At 41.9% G+C, this 24138-nt stretch overlaps 1 protein-coding gene across 1 annotated transcript; it reads left to right on the forward strand.

Annotated features, from left to right (window-relative positions):
- The first annotated feature begins 269 nt into the window (after nucleotides 1-269).
- Nucleotides 270-7658, forward strand: LOC129200380 (matrix metalloproteinase-27-like). Its single transcript, XM_054811733.1, has 10 exons — nucleotides 270-420; nucleotides 786-1024; nucleotides 1629-1777; nucleotides 1874-2002; nucleotides 3935-4096; nucleotides 4264-4387; nucleotides 5101-5231; nucleotides 5454-5613; nucleotides 7137-7240; nucleotides 7449-7658. The coding sequence occupies exons 1-10, from the start codon at nucleotides 316-318 to the stop codon at nucleotides 7547-7549; spliced, it is 1404 nt and encodes a 467-aa protein (XP_054667708.1). The 5' UTR covers nucleotides 270-315; the 3' UTR covers nucleotides 7550-7658.
- Nucleotides 7659-24138: the final 16480 nt, after the last annotated feature.

The raw sequence follows: 24138 nt of genomic DNA on the forward strand, positions 1-24138 counted from the left end.
CATGAAATTGCTCAGGTTCACTAAAATTCAGTGTAAAATAACTAAAATTGAGTGCCAGTTTTGAAATGGTAGCCAAGTAGCTTAGGAGTATTCAAATACTAAGTGACTTCAGATGTCTGTGAAATCAGATGGGCTTAATTAAGTTTTGTGTCAGCTAGCACAGTGTTATAGGATGTGTGGAGGTAATCAGAGCATGATAAACTCTGAGTCAGCTGACTCTACAAATCACCCCATAACCATACAAACTGGAGAGAGAGGATACACACGGAGCAGAAAGCAGACTGTTCTCCTACCAGGACAGAGACGAGAGTAAGAATGAAGGATCTTTCCCTTTTGCTTTTAACGTGTGTAGCTGTTTCTAACACTCTTCCCATCCATCCAGAGAAAGACAACAATGAAGAAGATGCAAAGCTTGTACAGGTAACTACATTGTCCATATCTCAGACCTACTGAGCCCTTTCCTTTTAGATATAATCTGCATGTTCCAGCTACACAGCAGCGTGCTGTCTTTCTGAGACAATGCTATTACACAGAATTTCATTGCCCAGACTTTACTAAAGTAAAGTAGGATAAATCTGTACAAATTTGAAATGTCAAGTGAATAAGAGTCAGGGAAAATATGGTCTGTTTCTGTTTAGCTACGATGCTCAGGAAAACATCTGTTGTTCTCCAAAATCATAGGCAGATAGTTTTGCCAGCAACGCACACAAACAATATCAGTCCTAAGTTATTTATTTAAGAAACAGATCAAAATGTGAAATATGTTTGCTTTATTTTTTTGTTAGGACTATTTAAATAAATTCTATGCTGTTGAGCCAGATCCAAATCAACTTGGATGGAAAGCAAATGCTGAATCCACAGCTGAAAAACTTCAGAAAATGCAACAATTTTTTGGTTTGAAAGTGACTGGAAAACCAGACTCTGAGACATTGGAAATTATGAAGAAACCCAGGTGTGGAGTTCCTGATGTGGGTCTCTACGGTGTTACTCTGCCAGGATGGAAAAAAACCAAACTGACATATAGGTAGTATTTCAATAATTACTTTTTGAGTTTAAATTTTGGTTTTGTGGATATCCACATTTGTTATATTTAAACATAACTTCTATAGCAATTATTTCCAGTCGGGAATACAGAAATGTTTCTCTTTCCCCAGCTGCTAGCTATGTGTATTCCTGTGAGGAATTTCTGAGAGTCAAGCTGGGTATTTTACATTTTTTGAGTCAGCTATCGTATTTTGCCTGTTATGTATCACTCCTGACAAATATTCTGTGAGCCAAACAGAAATATCAATTGCACCCTGTACAAGCCCCTTTATCTTCAAAGTTTGCTAAGACTGACAGTTTAGTAGTCACAGAAACCCGAGGAGACAATTTTCCTTATGTTCAAGAGACCACCTCCTGGCTAAGGGTCATTTTGAGAAAAACTGATACCATGTACACAATTATTGTTATGAAAAAGACATGTTGGACAGTTATCACATTCCTCAAACTCACCCAGTCCAAGATTAATCTTGGGAGCTATTGGATTACAGGTTAAATTTCTTATACATCTCTGATCATCATTTTAACATTAGAAAAATTATTTCTGCAAACACTAAGTATTATTACTTGAACCCTCATAACTGTAGAATTGTGAACCACACACCAGATATGAGCAAAGAGGACGTGGATAAAGCCATCCAGAAGGCAATTGAAGTGTGGAGCACTGTCACCCCACTGATTTTCACTCGTATTTATGAGGGAATAGCAGATGTGATGATTGCTTTTCGGACCAAAGGTAATACGTTGACTGCATACCGATGGTAAGATTAATTCAAAGGTTTTCCAATAGTCATGACATAAATTCAGTGTTGTTTCAACATCGTTTATTTAGCTCATGGACATTGCCCTCGTTATTTTGATGGCCCCCTTGGTGTCCTTGCTCATGCCTTTCCACCTGGCAAAGGTTTTGGTGGTGATGTGCACTTCGATGAGGATGAAGATTGGACCACAGGCTCAGCTGGTAGGTGAAAAAGGGTTTCTGAAGTGTTACGCAGATGGGTAAATTCCTTTCTGATTTTATTTAGGTGAAGGAATACACTGAGAGGAAGCACAGCACTAACAATAAGAGCAGTCTGAGGATATTATAGGCCTTCCTCCAACTGGGATACTTACAGTGATGCTGATGCAAAACCAGCCTGATCTACTCTAGATCATATTTAGCACTGACAAATGTACCAATGGCACAACTCTTTTCAGATATCCACAATACAGACATGGACCACTCTTCCCTGGGGGTCGGTAGGGCCTGTCCCCACCACAGCTTCACCACCGGCGGTAAAAGCTTTATGACTTTTTTTCCCCTCTTGGTGCACGTGCCAGCACAAGCCTGGTGCTACCACACACAGCAGAGGAAGCACATCATGCCTTGCAGCAACCCCCAGAAGAGATCCCCACCACCTAAAAAACATTACATCCACCAGTGATAATGAAGAGTCTTCACTAATAATACCAAGATAGGTCTGACTAGAGGCTGTTATATCTTTACTCTGAATTCAGGCTAGGATGGGCTTATACATGAAAGTGTTTTCCAAGCAGCCAGGAGTCTGAACATGCTGTTCAGGGAAACACTGAGTGCTCAATCCTCTAGCCAGGACCCATCTGCTCCCTCAACCCCTAGGCTGGCCGTACAGCACACACTGCCTCTGACAGATCTGTCAGTACATGGGCATGTTACCCCATTGTGCTTTAGACCCTTTTCTTACCAGTTTTTGGAATGGAAAACTGCAGAGGTTAACTGCAGTAGGAGAATCGAGGCCACGCTGCAGGAAAAGCATGGTACTAATAAACAGGAAGGTGCTGTAAGGGCAGTGCATGAGGAGGGGAGATGTAGATTTATTGTGGTGGAAAAAAAAGAAGGATGAGGGGTGGACATGTCATGCTGATAAAATGTAACGTTTCCCCCACACTGGGACTGAATGGGTCAACCCCAGTTCTGCTGCTGTTCCTCAACAGCACGCGCCAGTGGCCAGGCGTTGCAGAACTCACTGGAGAGCTCGGAGGGCTCGTGAGAGGGGAGGACTGGAAATATGTGTGGAAAAACTGACGCTTTGTTTTCTTCTGAGAAATGGAAATTTTGGCTTCAGCCAGCCTTTCTTGGGCAATCAATGACCAGTCCTCTGCTCTGTGACAGACTTGTGATCTTCGCTAAGTCTGTTGATATTCCTGGCTCTTGGTCTGCAGGGCAGATGATCATTCTTCCCTAATTCAGAAAGGTGTGTTACTTGAGGGGATGCACGTTGAAGGAAATCTCATTTTTATCTATTTACTGTGTTAACATATTTCACTGGGAATAAGCATGCATGAGCATAATATTTTACACCAATATTTTATTTGACAAGGCTATAAAGAACCCATACACTCAAAAGTCCTAATGATAAAAAGTTAAATCATTCTACTAACTTTATGTTTTTCCTTGTCTATTAATTAATCTCATTGTTCTCTCTCAGATTTGTAGGAGGGAGGGTGACACAGGGTGACACTTTGATACCTCAAGCGAGCACGGACCGTGTCATCTTATCCTTGCCCTGGAGAGCTGTTAGTTTGATCTGACTCACTATCTAATCTGCTCTAGCTCAGCCAGGAAACCCTGCCAGGACATTCCTCAGAGCTGCACCCACACTCACCCCCAGACATCTACTCATGCCACACGCATACTTTCAGTAGCTAACAGAAAGAACAGCATGAAAGAGGGCCAAAAGTCCCTCCCTTCTAGTGGTGGAATAACACAACCTTATCCTATACAAAATATAAGTTTACATATATGCATACACTAATGAATTTCAATATATTGTATGAAAACCATGACTGAGCAATAGCCCTGCTGTGTGCACAATGTATCAGCCATTTGCAGACCAAAATTAGACTGATTTCTTCTCTCTATCCATTTTTTAAGGATTCAACTTATTCCTTGTTGCTGCTCATGAGTTTGGCCATGCCCTAGGTCTCTCCCATTCTAATGACCAGAGGGCATTGATGTTCCCCAATTATGCCTACATCAGCCCCAGTGAATTTCCCCTCTCTCCAGATGATATAAGTGGCATTCAGTCCATTTATGGTGAGTAAAATCCATGGCTTAGAAAAGGAATTAAACGGGAGATAAACAATGTTACAAAGTTTCACCATAAAAATTATTGTATTCTCATAATATAAAAAATGCATTTATATGTGAAAACCTTAATGTTTCTACAAATTTGTTGTATCTTTTCTAAAATGTCCCATTAGGATCTCAACCAAATGCCCCAGATAAAAGGCCAGCCACCCCTACCTCACCTAAAACCTGTGGCTCCCAGATGTCTTTCGATGCAATAACTACGCTCCGACGAGAAGTCATTTTTCTAAAGGGCAGGTAAATATTGATATGACATTTGTCTCTGTGAGGTTTAATTTTTCATGATTTCTACAAAGACTGAATATTTTAGTGGTTCACATGATTATGATTTGGGGTTTATAACGAGACAAATGGATAGATTTCAGTTCATGGAAATAAAACTATTAGCAGATATGAGTTATATTAATATTTTTCAGGATCCTCTGAAAAAAAATGCTTCATTTTTTTTCCAGAAAACAGTTTAGTCCCAATAAAACTTTATTCCCGAATGTATAGATGGTCACACCAAAGAGTGACATGAATGAATGCTGCAACCATTTCCTAAGAAATTAATATTTTCTACCGTATAGTTGGACCAATCTCTCCTCCAATCACCTATGCAAGCCCGAAGTCATCTGGGTATACATAGAATAACTTACAGTCAGGTTCATCTGGGACACTATAACTCTCTCATTACATGGTACAAGAACAGCTAGCAGTTTTCAGCTACTTGTAAATGATACCATTAATCAATCAGTGCCAGTGAGAAGGGGTAACTGCAGAAAGAAGCCAGAATAAAGCAAGCCTCAGTTCCCATCAAGGGGAGTGTTTTCCTTTCTGAAACATCAACCCAGGTGGCTCCACTGATAAGAAAGAGCTTGTAAGTCACAACGTTGTTCACATTCTTGTGCATATATATAAATGTCTGTGGTTTCTTATTTACTACAAAAGCTGTTTCATATTTAAATCAGGCACTTATGGCGAGTCTATCCTGATAACTCAGAAGTTGAACTTGAATTAATTTCTACCTTCTGGCCAATGCTGCCATCTGGTATTCAAGCTGCATATGAGAACACGAAAGATCAGATCCTGTTCTTCAAAGGTGAAGTATGAGATATTCTTTAAATTTTTCTTACCTTTAATTTTGTGGGAAGATGAGAGGAAGGAAGGGTAGCTATATGTGCATAAAATTCACTTCTCAAATAAATAAAAAAAAACTTAGGACATTTCATCTAATTTTCCTACAACCTGCACTGAGGGAATGCATTTTTTATTTTAGTGTCTCAAAATCACTGGTGAAACTAAATTGTATTTTTTTTAACAGGCAGTAAATTCTGGGTTATCAGCGGATATCAGGTGTTGCTTGGTTATCCAAAGAATATCAACACACTGGGCTTCCCTAAAGGTGTCAAGAAAATTGATGCAGCTGTTTGTAATAAAAATACAGGGAAGACAGACTTTTTCATAGGTGACAAGTACTGGAGGTAAGAAAAATTGACAAATGTCTTCTTGATTGATTCCCATATAATCTGAATGCAATTGAAATCATTCATGTGATAAAAGAGAAAGTAGACCTCTAGGTAACTATATGTAACTAGGTAATGATAGTAATCCTACTTTTCAAATAAAGGTTTCTTTGTCTCCTGTACAGGGAGAAGAATATAACTTTGACTTTTGAGATCTTAAGGGTGTTCTGAAACAGGCATTCAAGATATGAACCCATTCTGGTGCATTATGCTTGGAAGATGAAAAAATTCCAGCATGTAGAGAATTTTTACAAATAGGATAGACAAAAGTGTCTCTAGAAAGTAAAGATATGAAAGCTAACCTATTTCAGAAGGCTGGCTGGGATGGCTTGTGCAGGATTCCTCTGATTTCTGAAAAATCCTGGATTATTTTATCTCTTTTAGAGAGATAGAAGTGATAGTTCGTTTTCCTTTCTTTGGCTGGTTAGCATTGGATTTGCAACATGCTTCTTTTAAATTCCGTTCCCAAGCTGGCATGAGTGATTCCTGATACTCAAATACCAGGCAAAGAGAAGCAAAAAGTCAGCTTTGGGAAGGTGATAGAGTCCTCCTGTGTGCAAGGACAATTGCTGCAAAGGCCTTCTGCAGGCAACCAGGAGCATGCACGGGTCAAACAGACTTTATCGTGACTAATTGTGGGGTTCCTCAGTGACACATACAGTGTCAGCTGGATTTTCAGCTGCATGTTGTTGCCTGTCCTTTGTTTTTGACAGTTTTGGAAAGAGTATGTACAATATCTTGCATTGCTATTTTACTGCTTTGGTCACAACACAAAGGCATGTAAGAAAACCACAGCACGGATTTCTTATCTAGTAACTCAGTCTCAAGTCCCTGTAAAAAGTATTTCTTGTATCCAAGGAGAAGTAAACAAAGGCTTGTTTGTTTGCTTACTTTTTTCCTGAGAGGGTTCCTCAAAACTTCAAGAACCTTTTAGATCCTCCTTTCAGCCCCCAAATTCAGCCCCATCTTACAAAAGTTGGCCCAGGTCAGTTAAGAACAACCTGATTGTATTAGAAATAAGTCAGATTCCTTTCCTACATCTAAATCTGTCAGCTGGTTGAGAACTATGTACACTATTATATCAAAGCCTAAGAGGAGTTTAAAATTCATGCAATAAATATGTGTTATAATGGGAATCAACCCGGCCAGTTTCCATGCACTGCCTGTCACACTTCTATCGTTAGAGGAGACAAACCCCATCCCTGCTGTCAAAAATTTGGGTATTCCTTCAATTTGTCTCACTCCAGATGCTTCTCTGGAGCTGCGCCTGCCTTTATCAGCAAACAAGTAGCCACCTCATGGAAAATGCACCGGCCAGCATCCTGCAGACATTTGTGCGAGTAGATAGCTTTGCTGTCTGTAGCCCCAGTGAAATCAGTCAAACTATATACAGATGGTGGACACCTTTCACCACCTGCTTAATTCTTTGCAGAATTGATGTCTAAACTCTAAAATTACATGTCTTTCTTCATATGAATTAGGTTTGATGAAAACAATCAGTCCATGGAGAAGGGTTATCCTAGGCAGATAGCCAATGACTTTCCAGGAATTAGCCAGAATGTTGATGCTGTTTTCCAACGGAAAGGTAAATGAAATGAGCTTTAAAGTAAAATTGGTTTACTTGTAAAGAATATAAGTTCTGAAGTTATGATTAATGTCATTATTGCTGTATCCTGAAAAAGAGAGAACTGAAGACAAGCTCTCCTGTGTGTACAAAGATGATGTTCCCTGCTTTGTCAGAATGAAGCTATTTCTTGTATCCATAACATAATTCTTTACTTTTTTATTTCCAGGATTCTTCTACTTCTTCCATGGATCGAAGCAGTGGGAGTTCGACCCTACTACTAATAAAGTTATCCGCGAAATAACGAGTAACAGCTGGTTTAACTGTTAATACCATTAAGCTTTCTTACACACAGCAAATGTAAAAAAAGAAATCTGTCTAGATTTCTCAGAGGTTGTTTACATATACATTGCTATACAGAAGAGGCAAGAGGACTACTTTTCTTATATGTCTACTATTTTAATAAAAGAACATGTCAGCTCTAATTGTATCTCCAAAGGCTAAAAAAAGAAAAAAAAAAAAAAAAAAGCATTTTTCCCCCTGATTAAGTGCAAAATATCCAACATAATTTCATTATACAATCAGGGACTGGTATGGGTTGGAAGGGACCTTAAAGATCATCTAGTTCCAACCCCCTGCCATGGGCAGGGACACCCTCCACTAGACCACATTGCCCAAAGCCCCATCCAACCTGGCCTTGAACACTTCCAGGGAGGGGGCATCCACAGCTTCTCTGGGCAACCTGTTCCAGTGCCTCACCACCCTCACAGGGAAGAATTTCTTTCTAACATCTAATCTAAATCGACCCTCCTTCAGCTTAAACCCATTACCCCTTGTCCTATCACTACAAGCCCTTGTAAACAGTCCCTCTACAGCTTTCTTGTAGGCCTCCTTGAGGTACTGGAAGGCTGCTATAAGGTCTCCCCGGAGCTTTCTCTTCTCCAGGCTGAACAACCCCAACTCTCTCAGCCTGTCTTCATAGGAGAGGTGCTCCAGCACTCTGATCATCTTTGTGGCCCTCCAATCCTCTTTGTGGCCCTCCAGTTGTCTTTGTGGCCCTCCTCTGGACTCGCTCCAACAGCTCCATGTCTTTGTTGTACTGGGGACGCCAGAGCTGGACGCAGTACTCCAGGTGGGGTCTCACAAGAGTGGAGTAGAGGGGGAGAATCATCTCCTTTGACCTGCTGGTCACACTTCTTTTGATGCAGCCCAGGATACAGTTGGCTTTCTGGGCTACAAGCGCACATTACCATCTCATGTTGAGCTTCCCATCAATCAATACCCCCAAGTCCTTCTCCCCAGGGCTGCTTTCAATCCATTCTCTGCCCGGCCTGTAGTTGTGCTTGGAATTGCACCAACCCATGTGCAGGACCTTGCACTTGACCTCGTTGAGCTTCATTCGGTTCATACAGGCCCACCTCTCAAGCCTGTCAAGGTCCCTCTGGATGGCATCCCTTCCCTCCAGCATGTTGACCGCACCACACAGCCTGGTGTTGTCAGCAAACTTGCTGAGGGTGCACTCAATCCCACTGTCCATGTCGCCGACATGGATGTTAAACAGTGCCAGTCCCAATATCAACCCCTAAGGAACGCCACTCATCACTGGTATCCACTTGGGCATTGAGCTGTTGACCACAACTCTTTGAGTGTGACCATCCTAGCCACTATAACAGCAACACTAATAATCCAAGCCCCTGACAATACTCCCAATTTTATACTCCAGGTGGGTTTTCAAATATTTTTGGAAATAAACATTTTCAGACTGATGTCAACTATTTTCTGCTTCATTGTTGAAGGCCTTTTACATTTCTGAGGTGTGAAAGACTTCATGTTAATATGCTAATATCCTTCCAATATACAATGTTTGTCTTTTGCTTTTTTTCTGTCCAAACATCTTCAAAAGACAGGCTTTTCACTAATCACTTGTTGTTCTGTTCTCTCTCCTGTCTTCTTCTCCTGCTCTTCTTTGACTTTTGCAACCTTGTCCCTTTCACATCACATCATTATTTTGCCACCAAAATCACTCTCCTGTCCCAGTGTCTAAACACATTATCTCACCCTGATCTGTCTTTCCAGTGTAACAGCTAGCATTTAATCAGCAGTCATTTTTCATGAAGCTATGAATGACGTCCTTCACAAATCAACCCTGTCTTATTCAATAAAGAGATTCATTTACCATGTCATGGAGCACAACCTTTGCTCTGCTATCACATAGTATGTGCTTCAGGTGTGTATATATCTGAGATTTATTACATGCTGCCATCACATCCAGAGCAAACTCCTCTCAAAATCAGGCAAAATCTATAAAGTCACAGCCATATCCTCTCCAAGTATTTCCTTTACATTTAATTCTAGAAACAGGCCCAGAACACACTACCAAATGGCTGGCCATACTGTGTGCATGGCTGGGTATATCTGAGAATATGGTCCCATTAGCATTGTCTTGTCCTCTTGGTCCTAGTTCTCATATATCTGTCTGTTTTACACACCTGTTGTATGTTTGAGTAAAAACTTTCTTTTTGCTATGTACTTTTACAGTACCAGATACAACAATGCAATGATCCCAACCTGAACCTTACCTACCTAACTTGGTGTAAACAGAGAGAGCATCGTTATGTTGCTACTATTGCTATGAGAACCCTGCTGGCTTCGTTCCCACCAGGAAATCGAAGTAGAGTCTCATCTCTGTTCAACTCATCTAAAAAAATTAATCATGGTGAACACCATCACATTTCAGATCCCTAACAAAATTTAATCTTAAAGTGGGGTGAAATCATAGACATTTGGGTGAGATTCATCTGACAACTTTAGCTTTCTGTCCATCTATATACCTGATGTACATGAGTTAGGGAAGATCGCTGTACTGAAAGAAGAGGGAGAAGTTCTCCACGACTTTACATCTCTCATCCAAAGACTGTGATAAGGCAAACCAGTATCTCCAGACCCTGGAGAAAACATCTCTTTGCAGAGGAAGGCTAGCCAACTAGCTTAGAGTAGCTAACTTACAGACAGCTAAAGTATAGTGAAATTTACAGTGTCTTTGCTAGGTATTTTTTAGTTTTTATGTGATCCAAAATAGAAGGACATCCTTTTTCTGTCCTCTTTGATGTTAGCAAGTTATGCCAAAAAAAAGCTTTTCATATCACCACAAACCAGTGATAAAGTTGTCTGAAGGCACCTGCTGGGACGGACACTACCTGCCCATGAAGTGACCATGATATCCCATGAGACAAGAGCGGAACATGCTGGAGGCAGATGGGATGGAGATGATTCCTCACCTATTTCTGTATTTCCAGCCTGCTTAAACTCTTCTCCAGCACTCAATTCAATTAATGGCTGTGTAGAAAGCACAGTTTAACAGCACAATCATAGAAGCTGCCAAGTTACACCCAAGTGTTTATACTCAGAGGCAAGACTGCTCTTTCACACACACTCTGCTCAGTGTGTAATACAATGGTAATTCGAGCTGCAACATCATTCAGTCATCAAGGAGATTAGTCAGCTCTTTGTAATACATGGGCAAGTTCCTCTATCTTCAAGTACATAAACAAACGTCATAATTGCTCTGTGTGCCCTTCTTTTCTCAGGTGAAACATAGTTTCATAACTTATATAAATCCCTTGTCTTGAGGAAAGTTAATCTTTAACAGTGAAATGGTGTTAATGATGTTTTCTGACTGGCAGCTTTGGCATTCTGTTAAACCAGCTGGGGTGCGTGTTCACAGGTCACCTGCAAAAATAAAGCAAGCAATGAGTACTGCTTTTCCTTTATTTGTGAAGAAGGCCTGAAAAGTCACTTGCAACACTAAAATATTTGACTTTTGGTTAGTGATAACAGCTTGCTCACTCAGTGTTCCCTCTCCACTTGTCATTTTTTTGGAGGAACAGGAACCAGAATAAGAGTGTCAAAGCAGAAATCCAGTGACTGACGGGTGCTTAGTGGTGGTCCTTTCCCTCCATCTCTGCCAGGAGCCTGGCTAACATGAGATTACATTGTGCACCTCACCATATCCTCAGACAGTCTAGAGAGCTCCTAAAACCACCTCCCCAGCACTTTCTTATGCCACCTATAGTTTCACATAATGCATGTCCCCATACTGCATTTAGGTTACCAGCTGAGTAATGCTGTGTCAACCCATGGGCTGACCAGTCGCTGGCCCCACAGCCCAGCCAAGGGATGAATTATCAGCCTTCCTATTAATAGGGGTTTTTTTTCTCCTCTAGCCAGCTGCCATTTTCCACAAAACCTGTAGGAACTACAGCGTCTCAGTTTGGCTTGACTGAAGTTGGTCAGTACCTTCAGTTACTGTGGGACCAGATAGACACACTAACAGATACACAGAAAACAGGATCCTGCGTAGTCAAGCTAAAATAATTTTCTCAATGTTTTTATTAAACATCCTTCTTGCTTTCCACAGCACATTTCCATTTGGTTATATAGGCATATTCCCCCTACTGCTGACTAGAAGAGTTTGGAAGGGCAGGCAAGGCAAGGTAGAAAAGACATAAAACCAGGGAGAAATCCACATTTGTCTTTCCAGTTGTTTCATGTCACAAAGAAAAAATGGTAATTTGTTTCTTGGCCAATTCATGTTTTCTTAACAGCTGTTTTTCAAATGGATCATAAGATCATCATGTTGAGACTGGATTAGGAAATGAGGACATTATGCATGCTAATGTAATGTGTTGCTGAGACACACAAAGTACAGCATCCCTGGTAGCTTGTCCTGAAAAGTCCTGCTCGCTTCTCTGCCTGCAAGAACCTGGTCTCCCAGCGCCGATGGGAGTCGTTTAGCCACCAGAGTGAGGCAGGAGCTGTGTATAATCAACTACTTGCTAGAGCAGAGCTTAAAACCCACCTCTTCCTCTTACCCTTTCAGGTGAGCAACCTATCCCCTCTGTTCTTGGGTGACAGACAGATACCCCAAAAGCCTTGAGAAAACTGGTACTGAATCTTTCTAAGGATTTGGTAAATTAATAGAAAAAACAAGCATTGGAGCTCGCATATGGAGAAAGGACTTGTCATTACCTGGGTGTAGATAACCACTCTTCCCTGCACTCAGTCATAACCTCTTGCTGCTAATTGCCCAAATCCTGATAACAGAAAAGGAAGCTGCAAGGCCGATATTTAAGCATTGATAACCAACACACTCTTTGAACAACTTATTAAGTTTGAACTCTTTTGATCTCTGAACCTTCAGGTATGCCAGAACCATACCCAAGGCAGAGCACTGAAACTCAGTACAGCCACTGCAGGTACGGAGACAGGACACCAGCAAGAAATGCAGATGAGCTGCACAATGTACCTGGCTAAAGCAGAGACCCTTGCAGGTTGAGCACTCTTAATGACAGCCATCTCAGTGGCATTGCCAAGTGTGCCCTATACACATACTTTGTAGACAGAACCTAAAGGTTTAAGATGCGGGTTCTGTGGTTCTGGCTGTGAATCAGAGCTTTTCCTGGTCTGCCTGCATTTATTAATTAAATCTACTTGTGCGGGAGGGGTGTCTGTTGGGGGTTTTCCTCATGCACCATGTGTTTCATGTGTTTTTATGATTTGTAAGCACTGTGCCTTGCTACCTTTTAATAAGTGAATAGACATAGATGCATGTGTGTGTTTGTGTGCTCCCATAAAAGTGCTTTGCCCACGTGTGCATGCATGTCTGTGCAGCCTCTGTGGGGCTCCGCAGGTCTGCAGGGGCTAAAGGCACAGCGGATCTCACCAGCTGCTTGGAAATGTCTTTTGTGTATTTTACAAATGCTGCTTGCAGGTCTGAGGGCAGTACAGCCTCCATATAACTGAGCAACACACACAAGGTTTTAAACCATCAGATAAAAAGCCAACATGAGCTTTTAAAGACTATGTATGGAGAGGGTAACTCAGGCTTTTGATATATTAAGTGACTGTGGGGTGTCTGACCTTGGACTGATGCATGCTGCAGTGTTTATTTTTGGAGCAGTTGTCGAGGATACAGAAGATTAGCACAAGCTGACAAAGAAAATGCTGATTATAGCAAGAGGCTGGAGTTGTGAACATTACATTGCAGAGCGCAGCGTGCACATCCCACGGCGACAGCCCGCAGGCACCGGCCGACGGTCCCCACCACCCCGCGCATCGGGGGCCCTGGGCTGGGAACAGAAAGGGGTCCCAGCTGCCACCCAGCGGTCACAGCTGCCACCCAGCGGTCACAGCTGCCCCAGCATCTGCTCCGGCTTAGCTCCTGACGACTCAGATCCTCAGGTGCTTAGTCTTGATTACGCAGCTCACGATTTGCTAAATAATAGTTTGCATAAAAGTACTTTAAAGAGAGAAATATATGCAAGGGGGAGCACTTTTAGATTTGAAAATGAAAAAAATACTTTGTTACATCATTTAATAGTGTAATTTAAATTAAATAAACTGAGCGGTGTGTTTACCATATTGCTGGTGATTCAAAATCATCAAAGAGAAAACATAGAGAAAAACATTGATAGAGTACTAGAAACTACGGCCTGAAGGACTGAGTCCCCTAAATTATCAGCAACTATTATGGGAACTGGTAAAAGCTGTTTTATCCTACATTGAGAAGGTTACACTGCTTAAGATGAAAAATTAATATTTAAAAAGGAAGGTGGTTTTGAAAAAAAAAACCCAGCTTACAGACATATGGCAAATGTCATTATTAAACAGAGGAATTTGGTAATAAAGATGAAAATATAGAGTTTACAAAGAGCACTGGAAAATATTTTTCAAACTTATATAATACAAATATATATATGCATATTTGCCTCTAGCTACGTTTCAGACTATTATCATTACTGTTATAAGCACTGCTTTTGATTTTCACCCAAGATTATAAGAGGAAGTGATTTATACAATAAATACATGAATTCTTTTCTTTAAATCATGGTGTAATTTAGCTTAGATTATTATATTTTTCCAAGAAGCTGAACAATGTATTTATCACTTCATACTACAGTGAACAAGAATATTGTGAACAAGGCAGGCTTCCAGTGCAAAAGACATACACTTTGTTTAAGGAAGCAAGGAAGGGTTAGACGGATCTCAGGAGGAGACCAAACTGCTACAGGTATGTTCTGGAGCAAAATTCTGCAAGTTAATGAGTGTTTGTGTACAGAGATGTACAGAAACATCACCTGGACATGTACTTTAACAAGCATAGAGTATGGAAGGAGAACGGTTATTATTAAAGATGTCGTTCTCATTTCCAGGAGTGATAAACTCTTTCTTCATTTCCAGTATCACAGTGCAGTTTGACTACATCACGAGCAAAAGAGGACAGATTTTAATTAGGGAAGAAGGCACTGATTCAGCAAAGCATTCAAGCTCAAGCCAAAATTCAAAACCATATTTAAGTAACACTGCTTTTGAAATCTTTTGCTCGGCCAGAGTCCTAATGAAGACATCTGTGCTTCTTATGACCATAGAAATGTACTGCCATAAAAAAGTTCACACAAAGCATGGCCATTCCTCAAGCACTTGGCTGAACAAATGCGCACTCACACTCTTACATTCAAAATGATCTGCACATGAAACAAAAATGAACCTCAGCATTTTTTTCCCCTTGCAGTCCCCTCAAATCTCATCCCTATAGCTTAACCTCTCACCCTGCAAACCCTTCTGCCTCTGCCTCTGGTTTTGCACAGGTTATCCTCAGGTGCAGATTATTGGATGTCATAATTTCAAGAACCAGTGCTATTAAAAGGCAGAAGGCTAAATAAAACACAAATTGTATAAAGGGAAATACAGAGGTAATTCATTCATTTCTGATTATGCCGTGCAACATGTTTGTGCACTGGATCTGAGCCTTTAAAGATGCTTAACCATCAGGAAAATGTAAGTCCCTGCAATTTGGGGTGAATTTGACCATCATGATCCCATTCTTAAAGCTTTAAAACAAAACACTCGTGGATCTGGAACTTTGAGAACATAGTAACAATGGACAGGAATAAAGATTTTATCTCTTAGAGCATCTCTTTGGGGTGAGGGACCAGGGAATGATAGACTTAAGGAATTAGGATAAGCATGCCTAGAAAGGCTGAATCTGTATTAGCATTTTGGTTCAGAACAGTGTGGTTTTGAAGCCAGACTTCTCATCACCCTCACTTGCCATGCATGGTTTCAGTTTGTGGAGCAGTTTGTGGCCACGAAAATCAAATTCCTGGTGGAGCTATCTGAGAGGCTCTGCTGCAGCTGCCCAAGTGCCTAATGGAGAGATCTGAGCTCGGACCAAAGAATGGTCCTTTGGACACCTTCAAACCACATGGCCAAAAGAAAGTGTTTTAGGACCAGAAGTCAGTCCCAAGTCTCCTACTGAATGCTTTGCTTGTGTGTAGCTAACAGCAGGGAGTTATAAAAAAGATGGATTTAGCCCTCAGGTAATGTTTCTCTCAGCAGCAGTTATAAAAATGTAATTGTGCATGCCTTGAATCATGCTGGAATAAAATTGTGGTGTTCAAGGCAAACAGAAGAACACTCAGTCTGGGCAGCTTTCCCTGACAAAACTGTGAGTTTATGTTTCCTGGTGGTAACCACAATCACCTGAATTGATATACTGTCTAAGCCTCCATTCACTTGTACCCTTTCTATTTACTTAGTGTCGTGGTTTAACCCCAGCCGGTAACTGAGCACCAGGCAGCCGCTCGCTCATCCCTACCCCCACAAGGGGATGGGGAGGAGAATGGAAAAAAAACTCCTGGATTGAGATAAAGACAGTTTAATAGGATAACAAAGGAATTATTATTATTATTACTATTACTATTACTATTACTAACAACAACAAGTGATGCACAAATGCAATTGCTCACCACAGGTGTAAAAAAAACCAAACCCAATGCCGAGTCTGTTTCTAAGCAGCGATCCCGCATCCCAGCTCGCTCCCCAGTTATATCTGGAGCATGATGCTATATGGTGGGGAATATCCCTGTGGCCAGTCTGGGCCAGCTGTCCTGGCTGTGCTCTCCCACCTTCTTGTACACCTGGCAGGGCGTGAGAAGCTGAAAAGTCCTTGACTTAGCGTAGACACTACAACTACCTAGCAACAACTAAAAACATCAGTGTGTTATCAACATTATTCTCACACTAAATGCAAACCACAGCACTATATCGGCTACCAGAAAGAAAACTGACTCTCAGCCAAAATCAGGACAGTATCCACCCTTTATTCCATACCATCTATGTCATGTCCAGGTCCTGTACTTCCCAATACATTCCAACTAATCACCATCACTTTGCCTGTCTTTTGATATGTACACACTGATATCATTCCCTTAGTCTATGGGCCATCCCTCTGAAATGTCTGTTGAGTTCATTTAGTCCATGACTTTTGGGATCCATCTATCCTAACAGTCTCAGGGCAGGGGAGATGGTGTGTCATGTTGGAGAGCTGCAGGTTGCATTTCAAGCTCATAGCTGATGTACCTGGCGTGGTCCATGCTCACAGTCTGTGGGCTGAAGATGTCATTTTTGAGGATGTTACTGGGCACTTGTTGCTGAAGCCAGTTCTGGTTTCATAACCTCTGCACTTTGCTCAGTTTCATCAAAGTTCATTCTTCATTACTCTGGGTGATTCTTACTCTAATACTTTTGTTATGGCATACAGCAATCGTAGTGATGACATGCAATATTATGTGGCAATCAGCATCATACAATGTAAATCATGGGCTATTCTCACCCAAAATCAAATCCCCTTGAGGTATTACATGGATCTGCCCCACCTTTCCGCATTACCCACCAAGTGCACCCAGGTCCTTGAGCAAAAGCGATCCCATGGATGGGTTTGCCTTTGCCTGAGGCAGGAGTAACCCAGACTGTCTTCCCCAACATATTCTTTATGTGCACAACAGGGACTTTATCCCCTTCTACAGTACATAAAAGGTTTGATTGGGCAGGGCCAGCTCGATTGGTAGATCCCCTAGTGTTGACTAACCAGGTGGCCTTTGCTACACGTGTATCCCAATGTCTGAGGGTCCCACCACTTACTGCTCTCAGTGTAGTCTTTAGCAGTCCATTGTATCATTCAATTTTCCCGGAGGCTGGTGCATGGTAGGGGATGTGATACACCCACTCAATGCCATGCTCTTTGGCGCAGCTGTCTAGGAGGTTGTTCCAGAAATGAGTCCTGTTGTCTGACTCAATTCTTTCCAGGGTACTATGTCACCACGAGATTTGTTTTCCATAGCCCAGGATAGTGTTCCAGGCAGTGGCATGGGGCACGGGATGTGTTTCCAGCCACGCGGTGGTTGCTTCAGCCATTGTAAGTACATGGCGCTGGCCTTGGTGGGTTTGTGGGAGTGTGATGTAATTAATCTGCCAGGCCTCCCCATATTTATATTTCAGCCATTATCCTCCATACCAGAGAGGCTTTAACTGCTTGGATTGTTTGGTTGCAGCACGTTTCACATTCATGGATAACCTGTGAGATAATGTCCACCCCTCAATCACGAGCCCATCTATATGTTGTATCCCTTCCTTGACGGCCTGAGATGTCATGGGCCCATTGAGCTATAAATAATTCACCCTTATGTTGCCAGTCCAGATCTACCTGAGCCATTTCAATCTGAGCAGCCTGATCCACCTGCTGGTTGTTTTGATGTTCCTCAATGGCCCAACTCTTGGGTACGTGAGCATCTAGACATACTTTCACAACCAGCTTCTCTAGCCGGGCAGCAATATCTTGCCACAGAGGGGCAGCCCGGATGGGTTTGCCTCTGTGCTGCCAGTTGCTCTGCTTCCACTGCTGTAACCACCCCCACAGGGCATTTGCCACCATCCATGAGTCAGTATAGAGGTAGAGCATCGACGACTTTTCTCTTTCAGCAATGTCTAAAGCCAGCTGGGTGGCTTTTACCTCTGCAAACTGGCTCGATTCACCTTCTCCTTCAGCAGCTTCTGCAACCCGTCATGTGGGACTCCATACAGCGGCCTTCCACCTCTGATCTTTTCCCACAATATGACAGGACCCAGCAGTGAACAGGGCATCTTGCTTCTCATTTTCTGCTAGTTTATTATACAGTGGAGCCTCTTCTGCATGCGTCACCTCCTCCTCTGGCAGTATTCTGAAATCTTTGCCTTCTGGACAGCCCATAATCACTTCCAGAATTCCTGGGTGACTGGGTTGCCTATTTGAGCCCACTGTGTGATCAGTGCAACCCACTTATTTGATGTAGCATCAGTTGCATGATGTGTAGAGGGCACCCTCCCTTTGAACATCCAGCCCAGCACTGGCAGTCAGGGTGCCAGGAGGAGCTGTGCTTCAGTACCAATCACTTTCAAAGCAACTCAAACCCCCTCATGTGCTGCCAATATCCCTTGAACTTACTTTGTTTTATGGCAAAACCAGCCTTCAGAAGGATTTGGACTATTTTCTTCCCTTTCTCACAGACTTCTGCTGCTGTGTTACCCCATACGATGATGTCAATGTATTGCAGGTGCTCCAGAGCTTCACCCTGTTCCAGTGCAGTCTGGATCAGTCCACGGCAAATGGTGGGGGTGTGTTTCCACTCCTGGGGCAATCAATTCCAGGTGTACTGGACAACCCTCCAAGTGAAAGCAAAGTGTGGCCTGCACTCTGCTGCCAAAGGGATTGAGAAAAATGCATTGGTGATGTCAATTGTGGCGTACCACTTGGCTGCCTTTGACTCCAGCTCATATTGAAGTTCCAGCATATCTGGCACAGCAGCACTCAGTGGCAGTGTGACTTCATTCAGGCCACGACAGTCTACTGTCAGTCTCCACTCTCCATTAGACTTTCGCACTGCCGATAGAGAACTGTTAAAGGGTGAGCAGGTTCTGCTGATCACTCCTTGGCTCTCCAGTCAATGAATCAGCTTATGGATGGGAACCAGGGAGTCTCAGTTGGTGTGATATTGCCACTGGTGCACTGTGTGGTAATGATTGGCACCTGTTGTTCCTCAACCTTCAGCAACCCGACAACAGAAGGCTCCAACGAGAGACCTGGCAAAGTGGACAGTTGTTTAATTACCTCTGACTTCAAGGCAGATATTCCAAAAGCTCACTGCTACCCTTTTGGGTCCTTGAAATACCCTCTCTGGAGGTAGCCTATGGCCCAGAATGCACGGAGCCTCTGGGCCAGTCACAACGGGGTGCTTTTGCCACTCATTCCCAGTTAGACTCATTTCGGCTTCCAGTATAGTCAACCGTCGGGATCCCCCTGTCACTCCAGAAGTACAGATGGGTTCTCCCCCTTCATATCTTGATGGCATTAGTGTACACTGGATGTGCCCACCACCCTAGGTACTTGCCCATGCTATCCCACACACCCTGCCACTCATAACTATTCAGCCTTGGGGCAGATCCCTGGGTGATATTTTTAAACAGTTTTTTTAACCCTAAACAAGATCTGAAACACAGTCAGGACACATAGCAATAGCAACATGCTGGTTTCAACATCCAAAGGACATTAAAAATTCTCATGAGCTGTTGTAACTAGCCTGAAGGAGACAGGAAAGGTGAAAGTATTCCCCCCTGTCTCGCCCATAGATGGGTTCTTCAGGGAAAAAAGGTAGAGAGGTGTGAGTATTAATAATTCTCGGGAGATGGCGCCCGAGGTACGGAAGAGGCAGAAGTGCTGACTACACAGACCGAATCGTTCTCACGGCCAATAATGTTATCTTATCATAAGCAAGTAGAACGCAGTGCGGCAAAAGGAAAATTCTCATCCAGCTCCCAGAGATGATAAACAACACTGCAGGGAATACATAATGCAGACAAGGACTTACATGGCACAACCATGCAAACAAATAATATAACATGCTGACCAGCGACTATTAAACTAATATAATGAATGCTTACAATTAATTTGTTTTAACACATTCTGGTCAGATCTATCATTATGTCAACCCTTCATGCCCCACCTGTCGTGATTTAACCCGGCAGGCAGCTAAAACAACCACACAGCCGTTCACTCTCACACACACACCCCCCACCCCCCAGTGGGATGGGGGAGAGAATTATAAAGAAAAAAGGTAAAATTTGTCAGTTGAGATAAAGACAATTTAATAGGACATAAAATGAAGATGATGATGATGATGATGATGATGATGATGATGATGATGATGATGATGATGATGATGATAGTAATAATAAAGTGAGGCACAGCACAGTTGCTCACCAACCAAAGTCGATGCTCAGCTAGTTCCTGAGCTGCACCACCTCCTGGCCACTCCCTAGTTATATACTGAGCATGACATTATATGATGTGGAATATCCCTTTGGCCAGTTTGGGTCAGCTGTCCTGGCTGTGTCCCCTCCCAGCTTCTCGGGTGCCCCCCGCCTTCTCCCTGGCAGGGCAATATGAGAGGCTGAAAAGTCCTTGACTACTTGGCAACAACTAAAACATCAGTGTGTTAGCAACATTATTCTCATCCTAAATCCAAAACACAGCACTACAGCAGCTGCTAGGAATAAAATCAACTCTATCCCTGCCAAAACCAGGACACTGATTTAGATTTGTAATCAGAAGCAGCAGTTGTCTTTCTGGGACTTAGCCATTAGTGATGTTCAGAGTATCCTTTCACCCTCAGCACACCTCTACTGCATTATGATGACAAGTACCAGCTCAGTCCCAGTCCTCACTGAGCAAAGAGATCCCACACGTTTGTGCTTTTTTCACAGTCTTTTTCCATTACAAACCTGGAAGGACAGATGAGGTTTGTAACCTGTCACACTTTGAAGCTACTTCAGTAAAATGTGAGAGGAGAAGAGAGTCCTTCAGTGCAAAGACCGTCATGCCACCAACCTCCTTTTCAAAGATCATTACTGTACAAGCTCTTTGAGTAGAAGAAACCTCGGCTACAGAAAGAAGCACAGCAGATTCTGGGTCAACTAATTTAGTTGCCTAAGGGCAAGCATTTAGTACCAGTGACTACAGGGTATCCTGGCAGACATGGTACACGGCCTAAATTCTTGAGAAGACCCACAGCTTTCAAGAACTGCAGCTGGTGGCCACGCAGGATACCCTAGGAATCCTCAAATAGCACTAGCTGCCTACATGTTGACAAATTAATGGGTAATATTTCAAACAAAATTATACTTCTGGGATTATGCAAGCATAAGCTTCCTTTGCAGTAGATTGAAAGAGATAGGTTCTTCCAGATGATGATTCATCTGATCATCCTAGATGAAAATGCTTTTCACAGGATGCCTGTCTTAGGATAAGGTGAATCATTCTTGGGGGTACCTTGCCTCAGTCTTTAGATCAGACTTAGACATCTAAAGACAGACTTCTCCAGGACTGCTCAGGATCCCAGATGTGCTAGTGTTGTGGTCCAGTTATTCTCAAATATGTCACATGCTTTTTCCATGTAACCTCTTTGCTATATCCTTGTCTTTTAAATAATTCTACAGATAGCCATCAATTCCCTTCTATCTTTTCAGATCTGTGTATTTGAAATAGAAAAGCTGAGCAGTAACCACCTACAAAATACCAATCACTCTACAGACTAGAATAAAGTTATTGTTTAGACTTCTTTACCAAATTTCTATTTGCTGTAGATAAAAGTTCATGCAAATAAACTAAGCTTGTCAAAACCTGAATGCTTGATATCACAGAAAACTCAAAAATTACCATTTCCTTTCATTCTGAATTGAACCTCAATTTACCATAAGACCTAATTTCATTATAAAATTTGTGTTTCTTTATGTTAATAACTGCCCGGTTTTCATTGCCAGACTTTTCTATTAACCATATACTCAGCTACATTATTTGTTTTTAATCAGCATTTCATGCAATACAAATTGTGGAAAATACTTCATTTACAACAATCAGAACATTGACACATCTATGAGCAATATTCACTTGATTTTTTCTGGATTTTTAGGAGTACCTTGGCAAGTATTATACAGAAAAGGGAAGGCATCAGGCTGTGGAGATGGCAGCGGCTGCATGACAAGGAATCTTAGAGACATGCAGGCAGTCATAGGTGGTCAGGTAACCAGGAATCTGGACTACAGCACTATGAGCATGACTCAGAGATCACAGTGTGGAGCTCCTGACATAGAAAACTACCAGCTCTTTCCAGGAGAGCCCAAATGGGAAAAGAATACATGAATGCACAGGTGATGAGTTGTGGGTTTTCTGGGTTTGGAAATGAGTAGTCATTGCTTGGATGATTTAAAAGGACCATTAACATTTTTTTTATTTTTATCAATGTTATCTCCTATCTGTATTTCAAATCTTTTATCTCTGTTATAAACTCAGCAAGGACTTTGTAGTGAGTGTCTATGATATTGCTAGAAATTACTAGTACTTAGAATTAAGGGAAGACTGTATTATAAAATGGCATAATGCAAGTTCAAATGCACAATTCTTCATCTGTTTCAGTGAGAAGCACAAGCTTGTTACTGCACCACTAAGTGCATTGCATTACATTAAGCAGACTACACATTTAAAAACATAGGTTGGCTATCACAAAATGAAATGATCTCATGATATATTAATGGCTAAAATTTTCCCATTGCATGACATTTCTGACCTTCTCTGGTTTCATTTTTTATCTCATTACTATTTACACAACGTTGCCGCTAGATGTCAGATTACGAAAGAGCCCTACTAGTCCCACAAATGCATGAATCTGGTTAACAGATGAATTAGAGGAAGGTATTGCACAGGGAAAAATGTGGTAGGGGGAAGAAAAAAAAAAGTAATTTTATTGATCTGTAGCTTTTGACAGTATTAAATTACTGATCTTCTAGGAAGAATCACACTGTTGTGACACACAAGAATACAGGAAAGCTCCTGAGGCCACTTTATTCCTTTGGGCTTTTACACTGCTTTTAAAGCATGTTTCAAAACAATGCCTTATTCATTACAGGAACTTTTAAGCATTGCCACAATGCTAACACCAAATAACAACAGAAAACTTAGATACAGAGCTTACCCAATGCAAATTAAAATCATATAAAGAAAAAATAATTTATGAAGTTTAGCTCCTTCAGTCATTATAGATTTACCTATAACTCAGCTGGTTCAGTGGCCTTGCCCTTCAACCCTGTGCTCAGGGCTAGATAAAACTCACTATGGGGCTTGGTGATGAAATATCATGCTATGTTTACATCCAAGCAAGTTGTCAAACTGGACACAGTAAAGAAAACGAGACTTGGTACGTCCTCTATGTCATGTCATGGAGTTGATGAACAGTCTCCATAGCAGGTTAAAGGACCTTGTGCAAAGATCAGAGTTAGGAAGATGGCCCTGGACCACATCCTGGCAAACAACAGAAGGACCAGCCTTGGACCATAAATCCTGTTCCTCTGTCATTGTGGTCACAACTTCACGGGACAAGAGCTAGAAAGGGGAGGGATGGGGAAAAGGCAATGTTCTGTGTACAAGTACAGGACAAAAAAGTTTCCCACTTCCTTCCAAGAAAGAAAGGCCACAGTATATATTAAGGACATAGTTGCTGAAACCCTACGTGGTGGGGGTTTCTTTCTCTTTCTTCTGCTATTATTTGCTACATCATTGTGACTCTTACCCCTTGATGGCCCACATGGGACCCTGGCACATGCTTTTGCCCCAGTGAAGGACTGGGAGGGGACAATCATTTTGACAGCACAGCGGAGTGGATCATGGGAACAAACGGTACATGGAAGTAGCTTGTAAATTTTGCAGATTTAAGGACTTCCTATGGAACAATCCTTGAAATTTACATCCAGAAATCAGTCTATTCCTGAGCTACCTGGGGAGAAACAGCATAATGGTGTAGGATGTCAGAACAATTTTAAATGTGGAAGTATGAAATGTGAACTCCTACACTGGGAAATAAATTTGAGGTCATTTGGGAAAGTGAATACTATATGAACAGACTGAGAAGCCTTAATCCCAAGCAAACTCATTGAAACAAGTACAAAGAAAAGGATCTAATCTTACTCTTTCATAACTGGACTAACTCAATAAATCC

This window comes from Grus americana, chromosome 1 (assembly GCF_028858705.1).
Source record: "Grus americana isolate bGruAme1 chromosome 1, bGruAme1.mat, whole genome shotgun sequence".
NCBI classification, from domain to species: domain Eukaryota; kingdom Metazoa; phylum Chordata; class Aves; order Gruiformes; family Gruidae; genus Grus; species Grus americana.

Coding starts and splice junctions, on each gene's coding strand:
- LOC129200380 (XM_054811733.1), top strand. CDS start 316: ATGAAGGATCTTTCCCTTTTGCTTTTAACGTGTGTAGCTGTTTCTAAC. Junction 421..785: donor AAGATGCAAAGCTTGTACAG/GTAACTACATTG, acceptor TTTTTTTGTTAG/GACTATTTAAATAAATTCTA. Junction 5,232..5,453: donor TCAGATCCTGTTCTTCAAAG/GTGAAGTATGAG, acceptor TTTTTTTAACAG/GCAGTAAATTCTGGGTTATC.